Raw genomic sequence first — 22994 nt, forward strand, 5'->3', positions numbered from 1 at the left:
TTCAGTGTAATTCTGCAAAAAGACAAACAGTGAAACTATTTCTCTTTGGCGGCTGTAACAATAAAAAATTGGGATTCCTGGTGACCCATATCATACTAGTATCTGACTTGTCTTTTTCCAGCTGTACCTCGGACCAGCTCCACCCAGTGCAGTTCTGTCCCTGAACCACGCTTTGGGAAGCGTCTGGGTAACGATTTTGCAGTTGGCTTTTTGGTGCAGTTTGAGTGCAACCCTGGATACGTCCTGCAAGGCTCGTCGGCCATTCGTTGTGAAAGTGTTCCAGACAACCTTGCGCAATGGAACGACACCCTGCCAACATGTATTGGTAAATACCAGCTCCTCTCTGCAGGAGAACCAAAGCAGAATTGGCTAAACACACCCTTGTGTTGCTTTAACCTCTACATTTTCTTCTCTTCTTCTCTTCTGCTGTGTCTGCTCAAAATCCTTGTCCCAGTTCCCTGTGGAGGCGTATTGACCTCCCGACGTGGAACCATTCTGTCACCTGGCTACCCCGAGCCATATGACAACAACCAGAACTGTGTGTGGAAGGTCTCTGTCCCAGAAGGGGCAGGAATACAGGTAGTCCCTTTGGCAGACTGCTTCCTCAATGACCTATGTATCATTGGCCTAAAAGCTGAGCAGGCAGGATCCCAGAAAAGATAAGGTTTTATTAGAAGGATGAATGGATGTGCGGGTTTTGTGAAGAGGCCATCTAAAGATAAGTAGATAGGATCTAATCACAATAGATAAGGCCTGATTGCATGTAAGCTAAGCTGCTGTCCCCGACGAGCACAAAGGCACAGGCTCCTTTAACACAGAAGAGTCTTTCTGAAAGCATTTGACAGACATCTTACATAGTTTGGCTTTTACTTCAGCACTAGGACTGAGGATCTCAAGTGCTCTGTCAGATATAGTATTGTTTTTAATAGGCTTTACACCAATCTGATCGGCTATATCGGATTGGCCGATATTTAGCATTTTATGTAATTATTGTGGTGTCGTGATGAAACGTTCTGTAGATGGTCCAATTGCATTGTTTTATCCGTCTCATTTACACACCACCAACATGTTTGCTCTGCCTGGCACAGCTTTATTGTATTTCACTCGCATTTGTGAAAACCCATGTGCGAACAGCAAAAATGTCGCTCGGTTGGAACGGAGCGTCAGAGCGTCGTTTGCTTCCGGAGTCTAACGACTCTGAAAGCTGTGGCAGCGTCTGTTGTTAGCATCTGTGTGTGTGTGTGTGTGTGTGTGAGCATGTTTTGTTTATTAAACATGTGCAACTGCATGGTAAACGGGAGAGTCCTAAGAGCGGAGCACTCCCGTTCACTTTTGCTTTAATACCGGATACTATGGTGAATACGGACTATAAGCAACAGTGGGTTTTCTAATCCCACAGAACAGGGAATAATGTCTGCGCTTGGCTAACGGAGGCTTCACGTAGTTGTCATGTCGCCTGCCTCAGCAGCTTGATCTCCAACTCTCTTGTAGTTGCGCGAGTTGCTGTTCAGGGGACTACATTAAATGGTTAAGTGCTGGAGTGAATCTCACATTTACACCTGTCATGTATTTTTTTTTACAAGTGCTTTGCATTTTAAAAAGCAGAGTCATTCTTTGGACTCCTTGTTATCAGTTACTCAACCAGCAAATACTGACGTCATGACGCTCTTGTGCTCGCAATGTTCTGTATGTTTAGGAAAGTTGGAAAATCTTACATTTGGTCACAGTCACAAGGATGCGTTTAGGTACTGAAACATAGTACCATTTGATTTTTCGAGAACAATTGTCAGATAGTACTGAAGGAATTCAGTTTGTACCTAAAAAAACGTGAACTCGGTAACCATCCCGATTTATATGATTGGATTGGTGATTGCTTTTTTTATACTCACTGATCGTTGATTGGTGATTGGCTCAAAGATCCTGATCGTGTGAAGCCTAGTTTTTAAGGGAGCGTTAGTGTCTCTTTTATACACATTTTTGCTTCTTTTAGCCACTGGTGTCATTGGTATTTTTCTAAAGAAACAATTCTTCAGTGAATGTGGCGACTTAATAGACAACCGCTAACACCATTCTCTTTCCTTTTGTTAGATTCAAGTTGTGAGCTTTGCCACTGAGCATAACTGGGACTCTTTAGATTTCTATGATGGTGCTGACAACCACGCACCCAGACTGGGAAGCTACTCAGGTACAACTGCCTTCAATTTCAATGAATTCATCCACATCTTGATAGGATCATCAAAGGTTTGGTTTTTTTTTCTTTTTGGTCAAACGCAGCAGTTAGTTTGATGATGATCTTTTTATTTAATCCATCCAGCCAGCCAGCCATCCATCCATCCATCCATCCATCCATCTATGCATCCATCTGTTCTCTCGATAAGGTAATTGTTGCTTGCCAGCAGTTGATTTAATCAGTGTTTTGATGCTGCTGTGTGAGACAGAGATATATTTTCAATGCAAAGGGAGTAATTAGAGATAGTTTGCTTTCGTTTAGCGTGTTCTAATGGGTGCTCGGCTCCACTCTCATCAAAGCTGGCCTGTTTTCCTCTAACTTTCTGAAAGGAAAAGGCATTTTAGGTGCATAACTAATTGATCCTCTTACTGCCTAATTCTCCTCTTTAAAAAAAAATGGTTTCTTTTAAAGCCACATTTGAAAAGATTCTTCAAACCCAGTAATTTTAAAACACATTACTGCATTACTCCTTAATCATAGTAAAATTGACTGCGAGATGTGGTGACATTGCCTCCATTTGAAAGTAATTTTCGTCTATTTCAAAAGATTTTGGAGATTCCTAAAACCCAGGATTAGTGTGATATTTTTCATCAGAAAACATTTACGCATCTGATTCCTATTCTTCTGCTGAAGCCTAACCTTCAAGCGTGCCTTCAGTTGGCCAATAATCATAACATTGAGTCTGAGGCAAACCGACCCATATTTTCTACCTCGTTTTGGCCTGCTTAAATATTTTTCATTTCAATGTAACATTTTAAGTTTAAAACTCCCGAAACATTTCCAAATGCAACTGTTGTCTGTTGACTAAAATAATAATATCAAGATTAAATTGATTCTTATGACATTTTCTTCTGGTTTTCACCTACACACCTACACACACACGCGCACAGAGCTAAAAAGTCACTGCACAAGCTGTCTCTCCTCATCTGCGCCTGCAGGAAAAGTAGTGAACTTGACAGAATACTAAAAAGCGAGTGTTGTACATTAGTATTCCATTAGTGTAGCTAGTCTAAATATCCACACTGACTACAGCGTAAGTGCAGCCTTCTAGTGCAGCAGCAAGATGTGTCCCAAAAAAATGGGCTATCTTTAGTTTCAACCTTTTTTTTCAATCTATTATATCTTCAATTTAAGGGGAAAGTCTTCCGAGGGGAAGATTCATGCTTTTTGAGAATGCAAACCCATCCTAATGTCTCCTACTTTTCGTGAAGAATCAGACTTTGGAGTCATTCATGGAAACATGATCTAATTGCAAACCGAAGATTACATAAAAAATATTATTTTGTACTGAAAAATATCATCAAGTGTAGATTTTGAGGAACTCCAAATATTTGCTTCATCACTGTACCTAAGTACAGTATTCAATGTATGCTTTTAATTTGAATTAAGCACATTTGAGCCTTACCTTTTTCCCAGATGTAATTTTGAGAGAGAATTTAAATTAATTGTTTTAACAGATGTTGCTTTTTCTTATTTTTGTTTGGCATTTTTGAAGGATTTGATATGATTTTGTTGATGTCTTGAGTGTTTACTTCAGGGCCGCCAAAGTTAGACCCTAGGGCCGCATGTGGCCTCCGGGCCACCATTTGGCCATGTCAGCTGGTTTGATGATGTTTTTTAATTCAGAATTAGTTATTCCCGAATTAAATCATTCGGAATAAAAGTGTTCTGCTTCGTGTTTATATGGAAACAGTAATTCCAAATTGAGGTTTACATGGAAAACCGGTTTATTCGACTTTATTCAATTCCGCTTTAGGTCTGGGGGTTGGGAAACAAGATGTATCACGTCTATCGGAAAAAACACAAAAAGCCTTTCATTGTCTGCTATAACACAGAACACCACACATGAGAACTGTAATTGTAGTTTTGAAGCAGTAGCTCAACAATAACAAACGGTTTCACTTTTAGTCAGCAGAGCAGGAGGAGATAGGAACTAATCACCGGTAAATAAATCCCAGTAAAACTCCGGAAAATTATAAATATAAATAATATATAAATATTTGCACCCTGGTAAATATAGTAGCTCTAACAACAGGTACAATGATAAACTTGGTGATATTACAGCCTGTGAATGCAGTACGGGGACACATTTACGCCAGCCGTCCAGTGAAGCCTGTTCCGTTTGCCGATGTCCGTGTGAGTAATAAGTTTGTGTGTCCGTCTGAATTTCCGCATGTTTATGCCTCCATCCACTCTTTTCATTATGTCCATATCTTTTAAGGCTATTGTTAAATAAATAGTCTCAGCTCCAGTCCGCGCGTCATTGCGGCAAGTTGCGCAAGCACAGAATGACCGGAATTAACTTAAAGCGGAATTAAGTGTGTACAAGATAGAGGAATTATTTAATTCGGAATAAAAAATCGGAATAAACTAGCCACCGAATTCGGATTTAAGTTTAATTCGGAATTAAATTAGCATTAGGATTTAAGTGTTTATATTGGTCAGTTTAAAGAGGATTTAACTTTTTTTCTGAATTGAAGAGGAATTAAAGCTCCCATGTAAACGTAGTCATTGTAGATGGTACTACAAACAAATACGTCATTACGAAGCCCTATCCTCACAAGTGCAAAGTAGTTTTTTCTTCACACAGTATTTCCTCTGCCACCCTAAGTAGGTCAAGCCAACATTTTAAAGTATTATCAAATAAAACGGATATCTCAAATAAAAGTAATTCCCGTTTCACCTCCCGTGTGAATACTTTACCAACAAAACAAAGGTAAAGTGTTAGTTTGAAAAGTCTTTGTTGTTTCTTTGACCGTCAGTTTACTGAGATCACGGGCTGTCAAGCTTTGGTTTAAAAGAAAAACAAAACCAAAAAAAAAGAGAGAAAAAATCCTTATTGTTCTCAAATACTTGAATTCACTCTCCTTGGTTTTAGGCACTACTATCCCTCCTCTCCTGAACAGCACATCCAATAACCTCCATCTCAGCTTCAGCTCTGATATTAGCGTCTCCGCTGCTGGATTTCACTTGGAATACACAGGTAAATGTTTATTTTCCAAGCAGACTTATTATCACCCAGTGTCATCCAACCATATAAATACACACCATGGGAGGCAAACAGAAATGTAATTGAATTTCCTATCCTGTTCTCATACCAGCTATCGGTTTGGAGTCATGCCCAGAACCTCAGACTCCAAACTATGGAATCAGGCAAGGAGACAGATTCATGGTGGGAGATGTGGTGCAGTTTTCTTGTGAACAAGGATACTCCCTACAGGTAAAACCTCTACCTGTGTGTCCCTGTGTTTACAAATCTGTTACCTACACAGGGATAGTGAGGATTTGGAGGAAAGCCATTCAGTTATAACACACACACACACACACACACACACACACACACACACACACACACACACACACACACACACACACACACACACACACACACACACACACACACACACACACACACACACACACACACACACACACACACACACACACACACACACACACTATCAGTTGTAAAATACAAGCCATCTACCAAATATGTATGTGAAACGTGCTCCTCTGATGCATTCTTGGCTGCACAAAGCTAGAAACTGTTTAAACTGAATCAAAGGAAACCTCGGTCTTGTGTGGTTTTTTTTTTTTTTTCTTCTTCTCAGCTTCTTCTAAACACACATCGCTGGTGTGGTTTACAAAACTCCTAAATAATGTATGCCTGCAGGGGGGCTCTGCCCAATTTCAGTGCTTTGTATTGCCAAGCTCTAATAGTCTTTTTTTTCCCCTTCCAGCTTCTAACTGAATATACACATCAATAGTTTTCATTTAACTGTGTTGTTCTAGTTTGTTTTTTTTTTTTAATTTTCTGTTGATAATACTTTTTTAGGGCAACGCTCACATCAGCTGTATGCCTGGACCTGTGAGGAGATGGAACTATCCAGTGCCGCTGTGTATTGGTACGTCCTCCATACGTTGACTACTAGATCATGTGCAATGAAACCGTGCTGCAGAGATGATGCAAAAATGTCTCCACTCTCAGCGTTCCTCCACTCATTAAAAAAACATGTATTTTTGGTAAAGTGACTGTTTCGTGTGGAGCTGATTATTGAGCAATCTGTCTAGAATGTGATTAGGTTTTTTGAAGTGATGCACAAGCTAAGCAGCGCTGAGGGTGTACCAGGGCATCAGTCTGCATCTGTGGTAATTTTCCTCTTTATACATTTTTGTTGTAGTTTTTGTCAACAAATTTTTTTAAAGTGACAATAAAATAAATTGATATTTTCATATGATTTCGTCACATGGGAGGAAATCCAATCAGATGTCATGTGACCATGTGTTCTTACGCATTGATCACATCAAATCCATGTATTTACAAACATTAATACCGTCCAAAATTAGGCTGATAAATAATAATTTAATCTTTTTTAAAACTGCAGAACCTCTTATTCTGTATATTTTTGGTGACTTTAACTGTAATAGATTTAGTCGATGGCTACATTTTTGTTAAAACTAATATGTATTTTAGTCAAAAGACTGACTGTGCAAAAAAATGGATCTGCTCACTTAGATCAATGCATGTCAGATTTCATAACCATGTTTTTTTGTTGCAGTTTTGCTTTAAAGGTCCTGTATCATGCTATATTAAGACCTTATAAAATCAACTACAGTCACATATCAGAATCAGAATCAGAATCAACTTTATTGGCCAGGGGTGAATGAATACACACGAGGAATTTCTTTTGGTGACCTGGGTAATATGTTACATTTTGCAAAATAAAATACTTATTTATTAAGAATTATTACATGTTTTCTTTTTACCCAGAAGTTAAGACACACAGTTTCTCAGAGCGCCGCCTCTCCTCGTGTGAGTGCCTCCCATTTCATGACGTATAGCCCTAGAGCCCCGGCAGCATGGGCAACAGACACGCCCACTAAACTTAGTAAACAGTTCCAGAGAATGTATTTCTAATATAAAGACAAAGAAGTGAGTATAGCTAACATTTCACTAGAGGTTTATTTTACTTATGGCTGTGGCCTCTCCATCAGTGGGTTTTATTGTGGGAATCGCTCTGGTTAGAAGACGTAATTTACTGGACAATCCACTATGGAACTGGCCAAGGTTCACCAAGCAGTCTTCTGTAAAGTGATGGTCACAGACTAACGGATGCTGGATGGTGTGTCGCGTGTGTCCCAGAGATAAATTCCAACTACTTCTAGTGAGTAGACTCTTCTTTAGGAAGTTTGAACAACTTTTGAGGACTTTAGCAGTCGAACACGCATTTTCAGTTACCAGACATTATTGTTTGGTACTAAAACAGTCTATTTTCCCTGTGCAGACTGGATAAGAGAGGACAATGACCATCCAAACAGATGTTCTTCAGCCACTCGCATGCCTCTAGCACCAGAGAGAATGGGCGTGTATGTTCACTGTGGAGGGGCGGCACCAGCTGCAGGCACTTCCTGGAGGGGGCGGTTCAGAATTCTAGTGACCTCACTAGCATTTGAACCACTCGTTTTTCAGAAGAGGGCAAAGAAGCAGCTCAGAGAGCAGGATTATTCAGGATTTCTCAGAGATGCAGGAAGGAAGCCCAATAATACTTTGGTGGTGTTTTTGATAAAGAATTAACATTGTAACAAGATTAAAAGTTCAAAAAAGTTGATTTGCATGATAAAGGACCTTTAAGCTCTGGCACCTTGGCAGATCCAGGGTGGGGATTCTACATAGTCAAAAGACTATGACGAAAACTTAATCCAAATGTGTTATTTTTATGAAGTTTGAAAAAGAATAGTAAAAAAAAAATGTTTCACTGTTTTAAAGTATCTGTTACAGCTCTAGACTATTAGAGTTAGGAAAAGCACATCTGCTGAACTTGTTTAGGTCTTCCTCATTTGTTATTTTTGTCTGTTTGTGTGGGTGCGTGTTCACAGCTCAGTGTGGTGGGATGATGACTGATGTAAGTGGAGTGATCCTTAGTCCAGGTTACCCAGGCAACTACCCCAGTGGGTTACACTGCACATGGACGGTCAATCTTCCCATCGGCTTTGGTAAGAAACTCTGCTTTGTTTTGTAGTTGTTTTTTCTATTTATAGAAAACGTTGTTTGTCTACTTGTAAAAATGTTTAAAAATGTGCTTCAACTCAGGTTATATTTATGTTTAGTATATTATACTTCAGACATGGGCAACTGGCTGCCCCGGGACCCTCAGTCTCATTTTTTGCTGCCCCTAAAGCAAAAACCCCAAAAATTGTAATTCAAGAAGCTGGAAGGAATATGGAGCACAACATAATACACAAAAAATCAAATTAAATAAAACATTATTCTATATCATTTTAACTGTATAGAATTTAATACACTGTATTGTATACATTGAGGCGGTATTTTTCTGGCTCCAGGAGGACTTTATTCGGGGTGAGATGAGGTTAAATGGCTCCTTTGAGAGTAAAGGTTGCAGACCCCTGACTTAAACGAACGAAATGACTACAAAAACACACAAAACAACAACACATTACAGAATAGCTCCAAAGACACAAAAACTGTTGGAAGAATTGCACAAAATAATAGGAAAATACAGAAAATAACAACAAAAATACAGAAAATGATAGGAAAATACAGAAAATAACAACAAAAATACACAAAATGACAGGAAAATACAGAAAATAACAACAAAAATACACAAAATGACAGGAAAATACAGAAAATAACAACAAAAATTCACAAAATGATAGGAAAATACAGAAAATAACAACAAAAATACACAAAATGACAGGAAAATACAGAAAATAACAACAAAAATACACAAAATGATAGGAAAATACAGAAAATAACAACAAAAATATACAAAATGACAGGAAAATACAGAAAATAACAAAAAAAATGCACATATCGAGAACAAAAATGCAAAAAATGACAGAAAAATACACAAAATTACACCAAAAACCCACAAAATGACAAAAACTGAGAAAACATCAAAACCACAGACAGGGACTGTATTAACAGGGGAGGAAAAGAGGGGTTGTGATTGTATCTGGCACTCGGATCAGATACAATCACGTTTGTGGCCCCGCTATGATAGAGTTGCCCATCCCTGCTATACTTGTTTTGCACCTTCTACTGTTATACTGTGTTGGATAATTTGTTGTTTGTAATTTTTCCATCTGATTCAGAGACATGCACAAAAAATCCATAGTACCTGTTTTTTTTAACTTGTACATATGGCAATAAACTCTCTTCTATTCTAGCTAAAACAGCTACCATGAATCACCATTTTATCTTATTTATAGTCTATCTCAAGCTGAGCATAGTTTCTTTTTTTGTTGTTTTGTAGGTATCCACCTACAGTTTTTGAACTTCTCCACTGAAGCAATCCACGATTACTTGGAGATCCGCAGCGGAACACTGGAACTGGGCTCGGTCATCGACCGCTTCAGCGGGCCACTCATTCCCAAACCTCTTTTCAGCACCACCCACCAAACCAGCTTTTTTTTCCACAGTGACTACTCCCAAAACAAACCGGGGTTCCACATCACTTATCAAGGTAAATGTTGTTCCGGCACGTTCCTCTCCAACAATTTTGTTTCCAACAATCCTTTACAGAGACAACAGCAGCTGGCATACGAATGTGCCGCGCTTACCAAACAGGAATCTTCTGCCTGCACAAAAAGTGATTAAAAACAAACCGAGGCCTGATTATAAAATATTTCCTCAAGTGCGTGTGAAGTAGCTCCTCAAAGAGATTGCAGTGTGAATGTCGGTTCTCTGTAGAGATTAATCTCAGTGATGAGAGGAATTTAAAATTTTCTCCAGCTGGCAACCAAAACTATTTGAGAAGTTGTATATTTACAACGGGAAAAAAATGTGTTTTGGGATGGCATAAATTACTTTTTTTAGATATGTTATGGATGTACAAATCTCACCGGATGATGAATAACATCTTTTATTTTCTGTGGATGGCACTGGCAGGAGGTTTTAAAACAGGATTATCAGGAGAAGCTGTAGTTGTTTTTACCTCTGATGACATTGCTGCTGACAATGCAAGGTGTCTTCCTTTAGTCATGCAAACGACAGCACAATATGATATGTAACTCGCACTGCAATGACTCAGTGTCGGCTACGAGATAGACTGGCTGGCCAAAAAAAAAGTAAAAAGATCATCGCCTGGATTCAACTGAGCAAATAGGTAGGAGTGTCCCCATACAACTTTAGGCAGAAAGAAACTGACATTGCAGAAGTTTGTGGAGACGATGCTGCGGCGAGTGTTATGCCGTAACCAAAGCTAAAGGCGGTCCAATGAAAATGTCATTTTGACCTTTTTTTTTTTGGCCAGACAATGTACAGCATATCAGACAATGCTCCGTCAGACATTTTCTGAAATGTATTTGATATGTATTCTATCACAGAGAAAGAAACAATCACTTAAATATTCAACTTTGGTAGAACTTCATCTTGCACCCACTTACACTGTAAATACTCACTGTGCAATTTCCCTCCTGCTTGACAACTGCTATAATAGCGTATAGTTTAAAATGATTTGTGAGTCTTTACGCTGCATAGTTTCGTTGAATGGTTCCCTTTTACAGCAGAATTGAACATAAATGTTCAATAAAGATGCTCTGTTTGTTAAGTAAAGGCAGATGTACGGATAGGGAATTCCCATTAACAGGGTGCCCAGAAATCAGGCAAACTAGAGCCTACCACGTTTGTGTACACCACAATTAAAGGTTAAGGTTAGGGTTAGGGTAACGAACGACGCTTAATGACCGCCTTCATGACACCTCATGGCACGTTCACACCAAACGCGTCCAAAGCGTCAACAGTGTCAGGTTTACATAGAAAATATATGGTGGATGCCCTTCTAGGAGCGTTGAGGTCCCGCTGCACATCCCACGCCTCCTGTGTGGCAAGTTTTGAAGCTTTACACGCGGCGGACGCTGCGCGTTTTCAGATTTCAAGCTTTTGACATGCGTCCGGCGCCTCCAACGCAACTGATGCTAGAGTTGGGATTGTTGAACTTTTGGGTCATATCGTGGCGTGTCGACCAATCAGGAGCTTTCTTCAACCTTGACGAATTCAGAATATTGGAAAAAAAAAACACTAATCAAAGACAGATGGACAGGTGCTCTTCTGCTGGAATAGAGCACCTGTAGTTGGTGTCCTGGTAGGAGATGTGAGCACTGATGCGGGTCAGCAGGTTGTCAAACTGGGCACGGGAGAGACGGAAGTAGCGCTGAAAGCGACTCTTGTCCGAGAGCAGCTCTGGTGAATCCAGAAACGGCGTCGAGGCACAAAAAAAGCCAAGCCACTCTCTGGATAATGTAGAGCCTATGAACGGGAGTCGGAGGCGGCGTGTTCAGCAAGGAACTCTGACTTTTATTCTCCATGCACCCACACTTCTCTATATCACAGTGCACACACTGAGTCACACCAAAATACATCCGACCGGAAACACAGCCTTCTCATCACAATAATGTTCCCCACCACTTCACAGTCACTGGGTGAATTATGAATGTAACTGATCGCCACAATATCATCCATTGTATGAACACCACTGGCAACAGAGAAGCCCCTCCACTAAACTCGCTCTACGCGCTCTTCCCAATTCCCAACTTGTTTGGACGCGTGTCCAGAGCGTCCTCAACGCTGGTGACAAGCGTGTGATTCAATGAGCACAAGCATCCTACTACGGCGTTTGGTGTGAATGTAGCATTATTCATGCTAACGACAGGTGTCATGTTGTAATAATGACAGCATACTGTCAGCCTTATGTATAAAACTTCAAGTGAAGTGTTACCAATGATTTTTGTTCACGACTTTATCAATATCTTCAGGTTATTGAGAGTTAATACGTTCTATCAACATTTACTTTTTTCAACAACATTGCCAAACACAATGTATTACATGTTGCACTCATTACAAGCATCATGTAGGTTTCCAAATGATGGTTTTCTTAACCTGTTTGGGTTACATTATCTTTAGCCTACCAGCTCCAGAGCTGTCCAGATCCACGACCGTTTCGAAACGGCATCGTGATCGGTACAGACTTCAGCGTTGGAATGACGGTGTCGTTCGAGTGTCTTCCTGGTTACTCTCTGATTGGGGAAGCTTCGCTCACATGTTTACATGGCATCAGTAGGAACTGGAACCACCCACTGCCACGGTGTGAAGGTAATCTACTATAGCAAACAGCCAATGTGTGAACCTGTTAGCCTTGTCTTTGCAGCGTTTTTGACTTTGAAAAGAATGTACTATTGTTTTCTTTTCACTAAATTACATTTCTTGAACTACTTATTTTTCCTTACCTGCTAACTATGCCTGCTTTGTGAAAGTCAGCACATTAATTGTCCTTGACATTTTCACTGATTCTAAGCAGTTATTTTAATGCCTTGCCAAAAGCAAAGTGAGATGAACATTGTGTGCAATTACAAGAAAATGAACGTGTAAAAGAAAAATTGCAGTGCTGCTGCTGCTGCATAGGGATTAAAAAAAGATTGCAAGGGTCAAATAAATTTTGAATTAATTGCAAAGAAGGCAAGCTCACTGTCCTCATGCTTTCCAGATAATTGTGGGAAGTGAAATTAGATTATTAAAAACATTATTCTTTTCATAAAAATGACAACTGCTGTAATGATTTTAATAATGATAATGAGTCATTTTATGGTTTCTTTTAGACAGTGAAGCGAAAGTAAAGCCAGACTGTTTTTGAATAATTTTGTTAAATAGAGCTGTACATATTTAACCTCAAAGCTCTCGGTTGAATACTTCAACTGAAATGTATCTGAGATCTGGAATATCAATGTGTCTTGAATTTATGAAAAGGTGTTAAAGTGTTATTAAGCCCGACATCGGTCATGACCAGATGTTTCCTGCGTCAGTTGCTGAACTTTCACAAAAGTGCAACTATTTTGCTGGTATTTTTTGTTAAGATACATATGTCCTCATATTCTGTCTTCCAGCTCTGTGTGGCGGAAACATCACATCATTAAATGGAACTATTTACTCTCCTGGCCACCCTGAAGAATACCCCAACTTTCAAGACTGCGTGTGGTGTGTTCGAGTTCCTCCAGGACATGGGATTTATATCAACTTCACTGTGCTGAGCACCGAGCCCATCTATGACTACATCACTGTCTGGTAGGTGGAGGCGCTTTTCAGTTTCCTGCACTTGTTAACTCACAGGCCCCTCCAAATAGTCATGGTTACAAATTTACAGAAATTTCCCACGCTTATATCACACGATAGTCATTTTTATTTATTTTTTTAAATCTCAAATTGATGAAAAAAAAACGAATTTCTTTCCAAATCCTGCAAATTTCCTCAAATTATTCTACTAAATTAAATAACTGCTCATAATATCAAGGAAATGTAAATAATTTAAGTTTAAGGTCACTTAATGCTCTGAGATCGTTGTTCTAATATACTTTATATGTAATATATACCTGGAAGTGCAAATTGGGGCCCATTAATGTTGACATTTTTCTTTCTCTTGCTAAAATCTGTGGCCCACTTGAAATCAAACTGGTTAAGATTTGGCCCCTGAACAAAAATGATGTTGACACCCCTGCATTAAAGGATAAAAACATTAAATTACCAATAAAATGAGTAGAAATCTCCCTCTCAGTCACAAGCAGTTGAGAAAAGGAAAAATGTGAACTTGGAATGTTCCCTTTGAATGATTACAGTAATTTAGCTCTAAAAGCAGCATCACCATGTTTGCTGTGAACTCTGGGCTCCATTATCTGACCTTTATCTATTAGAGATGTTCCAATACAACTTTTTCATTTCCCATATCATGCCGATATTGCATCCTTGCGTATCAGCCGATACCGGTTATTGATCCGATATCAGCATGAATCATACATATTTTATTACCTCTTTAATATTTTTAAATAAATATTTTCTTTAATAAAAATAATAATTATTTTGTAGTGTGGAATATTAGAAAAAGGCTTGATCGTGATGTCACTTAAGAACAATAGTCAGTAGGGATGAGAAAAACTGACCCATTTATTATTAACCAATTAGTTCCATACATTTGAACCTTCAACATAATATCTACAGTATTCTACAATTGAATAAAATACATAAAAAATGAATTTATCTGAGAGACCTGCTGGGTTCATACCTGACTAACATCTCACAGGTGAATTCTGGACCAAATCTAATTCACACATTTAAACATCAGCAGCAGAACTTTAAAGTGCTTTCATTCACAAATATTCTGGGTTTTTAAGTGATTCAAAAAGTTATTTAATTTATATTAGATATTGTGCAAAGCACATTTACCATATTCTCACTTTTCTGCCACATACACAAAGCTGTGCTCTCTAAGATCTTTTCACACTTTGCCACTAATTGGCTCAACTCCTGCCCAGGTTACTATGACTACTGGCGGCTCTCCTCAAATATAAAGCTAGCGAAACACAGTTCCCCACTTGTTGTGTTTCATCGAGTATTGTAAAAGTGACATGTGATACATCTTCCTTATCCTTCTGACATAGTTCTCTCATTACTGTACTTTATGAAGCCAGCTGACATGAACAAAGTAGATCTTTTGCAAATACAGTTGTTGGTTTTTTTGGCTGCAGATATAAATAAACCAGTGTTTCTCGATGGCTGCCGTGTGTCGCTGGCCATTCTTTTAGGTGTTCTGGTTAAATCCAGCGTCCTATAAATAGAGGCTATAGAAGAGCAACAGCAATAAGAACAGACACGTGGAGAATGGTGAGCAAAATAAAAAACAGCAGAGGAAGACATGCTTATCTCCTAGTCCCACTTAAGTGAAAAGCTTGGATGGATAGACGAGCTCTGGAACCAGACGTCTCTCGTTTTTCTTTTGTTCATTTGTCATCCTGCTGGAACTGCAAACCTTCCAATTTTTTTTTTCACATGAATATATGACAATTTGATAAACAGCCTCGCTGAATAAAAAAAACAGGTAAAACAGGGATTTTCAAACATTTAGGTGCAATTCCAAGGCTTTCAATATAGTGCCAAATCCAACCCTGCATAGCATTCTGCTTAGAATTACATTTAAAACATTATTCTTGTAGTATCACAGTCGTTTTATCTCTGGAGCAACATTTTATCAGTTTGTTATCAATTGGACTAGACCAAATTCATTTAAACATTTATAATAGAAATACGGTGACATTATTGAACATCAATTGATTTATATGACTATTAATACGTCAAAAAATATCTGCTTGAAAACAAAATGCTAAGTGATACATACATTTACAATAAATAGCATTTTGCTTCATAATTCCTGTAATTCCAGTACGTTTTTCTTTCAAATTAGCACATTTTGATTGGTAAACATGGACTACTGGCTTTTATTTTAACACTTGTGCATTAGTCGTTTGCTAAATCAACACAAAGTTCAGTTCAAAATAACTAAAACTGCCTGTATTTCACCTTATATGTATACGGTTGTTTACACGTGAAGTGTTATGCAAATATATTACAAATTACAATATCATGCATACAGTATTTCTGGTTTGGCCCATACTGGAAACTGAACTGGGCCTAAAATGAGTTTGACACCCCTGGTATAATGCAAAAACCAAAACCAATCAGATTTGTACAAAAATCGGAAAAATATTTAAATCTCCAAATGTAGAGATACCTATTATGTAACTGACTGAAAGATAAACATTTTCAAATATAAATCAATATTGCAAGGAATATCAGTAAAAATTTTAAACTAAAACTAGAACTAGTGCTGATACCACTAGCTTTAATCAGTGCAGCATTGTGGAATTGTGCAATAGTTTTTAATATCACTCCATGCAGGTTGAATTGTTTGTCAGAAATTGCAAGATTTGTGGAAAAATTCAGAGTTATTTCCTCAATTTGCAATTAAAAATGACTGCATTCATCTGATAAGAACAAATTAAAACTATTGCAGAATTTCATTAAATTGCTGAATTTGAGATATCAACTAGATTATTTGGTAATTTACACAATATTTTATGTTTTCTCTGTCATTTTTACTGTCTCCTGTGGGCTGAATTGGATGCTCTAAAGCAGTGCTGCTTCTCAAATGGGGGCACGTGTACCCCTAGTGGTACATGATGGCACTACAGGGGGTCCGTGGGGGAGAGAGAGAGAGAGAGAGAGAGAGAGAGCAAAATTAACAAATAAAATCATTAAAATATGGGGTTTAATAATGTTTATTTTTAATTGAAAATGATTATCATACTAAATATTTTGATGCCGCTATATAAATAAAGTTGAATTGAATTTAATTAGATATTACCACCAACTTACGAAATAACAACAAAAACACACAAAATAAGAGAAAAAATATACTGAATAATAAAAAGAACAGACAAACAACAACAAAATGACACAAAATGACACTAAAAACACACAATATAAGAGAAAAAATATACTGAATAATAAAAAGAACAGACAAACAACAACAAAATGACAACAAAAACACACAAAATAAGAGAAAAAATATACTGGATAATAAAAAGAACAGACAAACAACAACAAAATGACAACAAAAACACACAAAATAAGAGAAAAAATATACTGGATAATAAAAAGAACAGACAAACAACTACAAAATGACAACAAAAACACACAAAATAAGAGAAAAAATATACTGGATAATAAAAAGAACAGACAAACAACAACAAAATACACAAAATGACACTAAAAAACCACGCACTGAGAGAGAATAATTTAAATAAAACCAACAACACACTGCTCCGGATTTGGCCCCCGGGCCTTGAGTTTGACACTTGTGATTTAGGTAAACCACAATAAAGCTAACATTACTGAAAAAGCAACGTCCCATGCTTTCCTGGTGATTCTATTCAAAAGTGTCAAAATACCATCGTTTAGTTTCATCACCTTGATGAATCTCATCTTTTTCAACCACTGCTGATTGTGTGAGTTGCACAAATTGTTCTCCCAGCATGTTTTTGACCCGGCTGACAAAGTGCTGAACGCACACAAAGCCAAAGGCTGCAACCACACAAGAACAAACTAGAAACTGACAGTGACTGGGTTACTGTGCTGGCCTCCCACGGCGTGCACAGTGTCTGTAGTAAAGGTGTGATTTTCACAGCGGCCGTCTCAGTCCAGAGCCAACGACCTGACACTTACTTCATCTGCAAAATTGGTCTCAAACTGTGTGTTTCCATGCGGTCATATATATATACAGGAATATCATATATCATGCTGTTACTGTGTATTTCACAGCATCACATCCACCATACAGCCCTGTAGTGTAGACTTTAATCTACTGTTTGGTACAAGTCAAAGGGAATGAAAATCATCAGCTACCGTGTAGAGCACATGTGTCAAACTCAAGACCCGGGGGCCAAAACCGGCCCTTTAGAGCATCCAGTTTGGCCCGCAGGAGAAAATGAAAATGACAGAGAAAACATTTATCAATGTGTAAATTACCAAATAATCCAGTTGATATCTGAAATTCACTTAAGCTTAAACACTTACATGACATGAGTGCCATAATTTTTAATCGCAAATTGTGGGAATTTTCTTTGTAAACTTAAAATTTTGTCAAACAATTCCACAAATTTCCCCTAAAGAGCACACAAAAGATGTTCACAATTAGGCGATATAAAAAATGATGATTTAACTTTTTGCTAGAATAAACCATGCATTGTTGTAAAATAAATAAATAAATAAAATTGCATTACCTGTATGTAGATGACATATGTGGACATGGCAAGATAAATGCATTTACGGCACATGTTATTTATTTATTATTTTTATGATCTATATTGTTTGTATTATCACTGTTATTATAATTTTTTTTTTTTACTTATTTAATTTTTATAATATATATATTGTTTGTATTATCACTATTGTTATTATATTTTTTTTATAATATATATATATATTGTTTGTATTATTATCACTATATTATAATATTTTTTATTATAATTTTTTTATTAATTTTTTTTTTTAATGGATACATAAATTGAAAAACTTTAAACAAAAATTGGTCTGAAAATCAAAGAATTTAAAAGAGAAGATCCTGCAAGGACTCAAATCTGTGTTTTATTGCTTGGTTGAAGATATAATTTACACGTGGAAGTGCAAACTAGGGCACAATAATGTAAAAAAAAAGTTTGTTTCCCACTAGATATCAAATTTCTCTGTATTTGGTCCGTGAGCGAAAATGAGTTTGAGTCCTTTGGTGTAGAGAAAAGCAACACAAGGAACTCTAATGACTCCCAGTAACATGAAGAGAATTATTCATCATTTTATGTGACAGGTATAATTAGGCTCATCACGCAACACTCAACAGCAGGAAGAATTTAGTTAATCGAACGTCAGATGATGCTCTGTAATCCTTTATAATGACTCTGCTATGGTTAGCTCCAGTCTTAAAGGTGGCAGTGGCATCATTAAAGGTGAAATATGCCTGTGGTGTTGTAAAATAGTCTCTCTGACAAATGACTTTTGTCTTCATTCTATTGTAATTGTATGACTTTTTACGAATATTACTGTATATTGGAGAAATGCCTAAAGGCAATCTGATATTGCTTTCTGAATTGACCTAATGTTCAATCAAAAGTTATGACCTCAAGCATTTTCAAAGAGGAATAGAATGTTGTTATCAAGAGCAGCTCTTTGTTTAGCGAGATACAAGCTCCGCATTGTAGTACATTTGTTTTTAACGCTAAAGGTTAGATAGTTTTAGAAGAGAATTCTGACATTTAGACATGTTTTTTTTTTTTCTTATTTTCATTACCGCCATCCAGCCGAGACATTTGTGATCTGTTACTGGTTCAGCCACAGTATGGTTTCATAAATATCATTAATAATTATGTATCTACTTTATAATTTCAAAGTCATTTTACAATGATTTCTAAACAGCGTGTTACCAGTCAGATCAAATCTATCACAAAAACAGCTTCCACCACCTAAAGAACATCTCCAGAGTGAAAGGTTTAATGACTCAGAAACTATAGAGCATAATGATGAAATGAAAGATTAACACATTTTAAAGAATCTCATGTTGTAAATAAGAAGAATGAATAGATTTATTTCTATAGTTTTTTTTTTTTTTTTTTTTATCATTTATGGTCATCTCCCACCTGGTGTGGGACCAAGACTGACCTTGGTATTTTCAGTTCACGTTTTAATCAAGATATCTATCATCATTTTGTGTTTTTTGCTTCATTTTTTGTGTTTTTGCTGTCGTTTTGTGTATTTTGTCATCATCTGTTCTTTTTATTATTACTCAGTTTATTTTTTATCCTATTTTGTGTGTTTTTGTGCATTGTTGGTATTATTTAAACTATTCTCTCTCAGTTTGTGTGTTTTAGGGGTCTCTTGGTTGTTTTTTATGTCGTTTTGTATGTTTTTGTGTATTTTGTTGTGATCACGTGTATTTTTCTCTCATTTAGTGTGTCTTTGTTGTCCTTTAGTGTGTTGCTGGTAATAGTAAGTATTTTTCTTAGTGTGTGTGTTTTTACTGTCATTTTGGGTATTTTGTTGTTTTGTCTGTTCTTTTTATTATTCAATATTTAATTTTTTTATCTTATTTTGTGTGTTTTTGTTGTCATTTCTGTGTGTTGTTGGTATTATTTAAATTATTCTTTCTCAGTTTGTGTGTTTTTGGTGTCCTTTGGTTGTTTCTTATGTTGTTTTGTATGTTTTTGTGTATTTTGTTGTGATCTTGTGTATTTTTCTCTCATTTAGTGTGTCTTCGTTATTGTTATTTTTCTTAATGCGTGTGTTTTTGCTGTCATTTCCTGTATTTTGTTGTTGTTTGTCTGTTTTTTTTTAGGATTCAGTATTGTTTTTCATCTTATTTTGTGTGTTTTTGTTGTCGTTTTGTGAGTTGCTGGTAATATCTAGTGTGATTATCATTTTTAATAGTGCAGCAGATGAATTGCATATTTCAAGAGAATCGTTCAAATTGGTATAAAAACATGGAATTTGGCACAGATACTCTCTAAGGGTCACTTTTTGGGAAAAAGACATTGGCCACCCACAAATTCAAAATGGCGGCCATTTTGTCAAGATGGCCGCTATTTCTGTGAAATGCTCATTATGTCATCTGTTCAAACTATGATGCAATCATAACATTTTTTGAAAACACTCTCTTAAGAATGTGTATGTACACCTTCCTGGATATGTTGCTCCCAATACAACACTTGCTAAGTAGGGAGGCATTGGCTACTATTTAACATTGTTTTATTATGACTCAGCAGGTTGGACACTAACCACAAGGCAAAATGTGAATAGAACTTGTTTTTTTTGTTTTTTTCAATCCTTCCTTTAAACTTAGTCCATACAGAGTACACTATTAAAGCAACACCCATCTTGAAAAATGAATCTTGAATTTTTCTAAAAGTGTGGCTGTTAGAGTATTTTTGCTAACATGTATATTAGGGACGTAACGATTCACTCAACTCCCGATACGATTCGATTCACGATACTGGGTTCACGATACGATTTTCTCGCGATTTATTTTACAAAATGGGACTGTTGACAAATGACTGAAAAATATTCCTTTATTTTTTTGGGGAAAATACTATACTATTTTCCTTTTATTTTTCATTGTCAAAAGAATCCCTTGATAAACTATTCAAAATGATGCAATTTAACTAAAAATAAATCTTGAATGAATTAAATAAAGGAATAATACAAATGAAGAAGAAACCTATTAATTTAAATTCTGGTTCTATAATAAACAATTCAAAACTACATAATAGTTCTTTTTAAAAGTGCAACTGAAAATGTATTTTGTGCCTTTACAATTGGACTTTAAAAAAAACAAAAACAAAAAAAAAAACAGTCATTTTACTGTATTTACGTCAGATATTTGTTTGGACCAGCAGAGGGCGCTGGTAACTCAGTGGTCGGTTGGCATGCAGTTATTCCACCAGTGAAGAAGAGAAGCTATGCTAGCAGACAGAGTTAATAGAAAAACCTAACTTTCACAGATATTCACGTAATATTACAGATATTCTTTCGGTGCTAAAGGAGTAAAGAATCATTTATGAGCATGTTTAACAGTAAATGGCGGCCAGAAAGAAAATAGTAGCAGATTCCGCCCGTCACGTCCGCTTCTGGAAGGATTAATATATAAAAAAAGTACTGCGATTCAATTGTCAGAGCATCGATGTGAACCGTGGTACCTATGAATCGATTTTTAACTGCCTTACGATTAATCGTTACATCCCTAATGTATATGTGTATCAGTGTACATACTACCGAAATGACGGCCATCTTGAAAAAAGGCTCCATCTTGACTTTTTTGTTGGCCATCCAATTTTTTTTTTTTTTTAAAAGTGGCCTTAACAGAGTACTTGTGGCATATTTACTGTATCAATATTTGGAAACAGTGGCAAGGTATGGCAGGTATCTTGAAAAATTGTTTCCATCCTGAATTTTTATTGGACACACCGCTCTGTGGACTCCATCTTGCCGTGGTGGAGAGGCTTGTGTACTCTAATAAACCTGAGCGCTATGCGGGCAGGGAGTTTATATCCCTGACAAGTTTAACTAAGCCGTACAGGTCAAAGGAGATGAGGCAGAAATGGCGGCCATCTTGAAAATGGTCGTCATCCTGAATTGTTGAGTGGCACACATACTGTACCTTTTTCCAAAAGAGTGTTCCTTGAAGAGTATTTCTGCCTAATTGTGTGCTTTCATCACCATTTGAACAATTGAAATAATTAATATTCTACAGAAATGGGGCCATCTTTAAAAATGGCGGCCATCTTGAGTTTGGGACAAGCATCTATTTCCATTATCATGTCCTTTAGATTGTATTCATATCTTTTTTTTTTTTTTTTGTCTGCACATGCTGTCGAAGGTTAACACTACAAGAAGTGCAATCTTTTGACAGCAATGCATATTTTATTATTGCAATTAAATAAATTTATTTATTTCATTGCATAATTGTGACCGTCACCAGCCCTCCCTAGGGAAGGGTAAGAAATACTTTATTAAAGGGAGGATGTAAAAAAGAGAGGGCAGTGTTACACCAAGGTGAGGGGTTGGAGAGGGGTGGGGAAGTTAACAGGGAAGAGGGATACAAGATAGGATATGGAATGGGTGGGGAATAGTTTTAAGTGATGCGATGTGAAATTGTGGTTGTGTATATTGTGTTTATTGTTGTGTTGTCAAGCCAGTTTGGTGACCAGTGTGTGGTTTAGGAATAATGGTGGTGGCTGTGAACAGAGGAAGAGGTGAGTGGAAATTCCATAAAACAGGTATTTGGGAACAACGTGTCTAAGGTTGAGCCCAGTATGAGTGTTATCCCACAGCCCAAGACCAGTGCATCCATGACAAATGTATTTCCAAGTACCGCCACTGCAAAACCCAAGAGCCGCCCCCGGGCCCGAAGAAGCAGTCAGGCCAGCAGCAAGAGCAGGCAGCCTAAGGGCCCCCGGCGACCACCCCACGGCCAAGCAGTCCCCCGAACGCCCCCAAGATCCCAAGCCGAGAGGCAGCCATCGCCCCCCCATGCACACCCGAGAAAGCCCCAAGGAGCCAAGGACCCAGCGCACCACGCCACCGATCCCACCCCCAACCCCCAGACCCCCCACCCCATCGACCAAAAAAAAAAAAAAAAAAAAAAAAAAAAAAAAGATTGTATTCATATCAAACGTTATGCTTGGATCACTGTTGAATAGTTTATGTAATAACCATTGAATAGAAATGGCGGCCATCTTTAAAAATGGCCACCATATTGAATTTTTGAGAGGCCAACGCCTTTTTTCCAAAATCTGTGCCAAATTTCATGCTTTTATACCAAATTGAACATTTTTTTTTACTAATCTGCTGCACTATAACTAAAAATAAACCATATAAAAC

General features: G+C 37.3%; 1 protein-coding gene across 1 annotated transcript in view; it reads left to right on the plus strand.

The window, feature by feature from the left end:
• Positions 1–22994, plus strand: part of csmd3b (CUB and Sushi multiple domains 3b) — a 434915-nt gene that overhangs the window by 358499 nt on the left and 53422 nt on the right. The window contains 10 exon segments of the mRNA XM_028460951.1: positions 122–325; positions 455–579; positions 2089–2185; positions 5109–5213; positions 5332–5450; positions 6066–6135; positions 8108–8224; positions 9505–9714; positions 12153–12341; positions 13130–13307. Of these exon segments, the coding sequence (XP_028316752.1) occupies positions 122–325; positions 455–579; positions 2089–2185; positions 5109–5213; positions 5332–5450; positions 6066–6135; positions 8108–8224; positions 9505–9714; positions 12153–12341; positions 13130–13307 (1414 nt within the window).

Source organism: Gouania willdenowi, chromosome 11 (genome assembly GCF_900634775.1).
Source record: "Gouania willdenowi chromosome 11, fGouWil2.1, whole genome shotgun sequence".
Lineage (NCBI taxonomy): Eukaryota > Metazoa > Chordata > Actinopteri > Blenniiformes > Gobiesocidae > Gouania > Gouania willdenowi.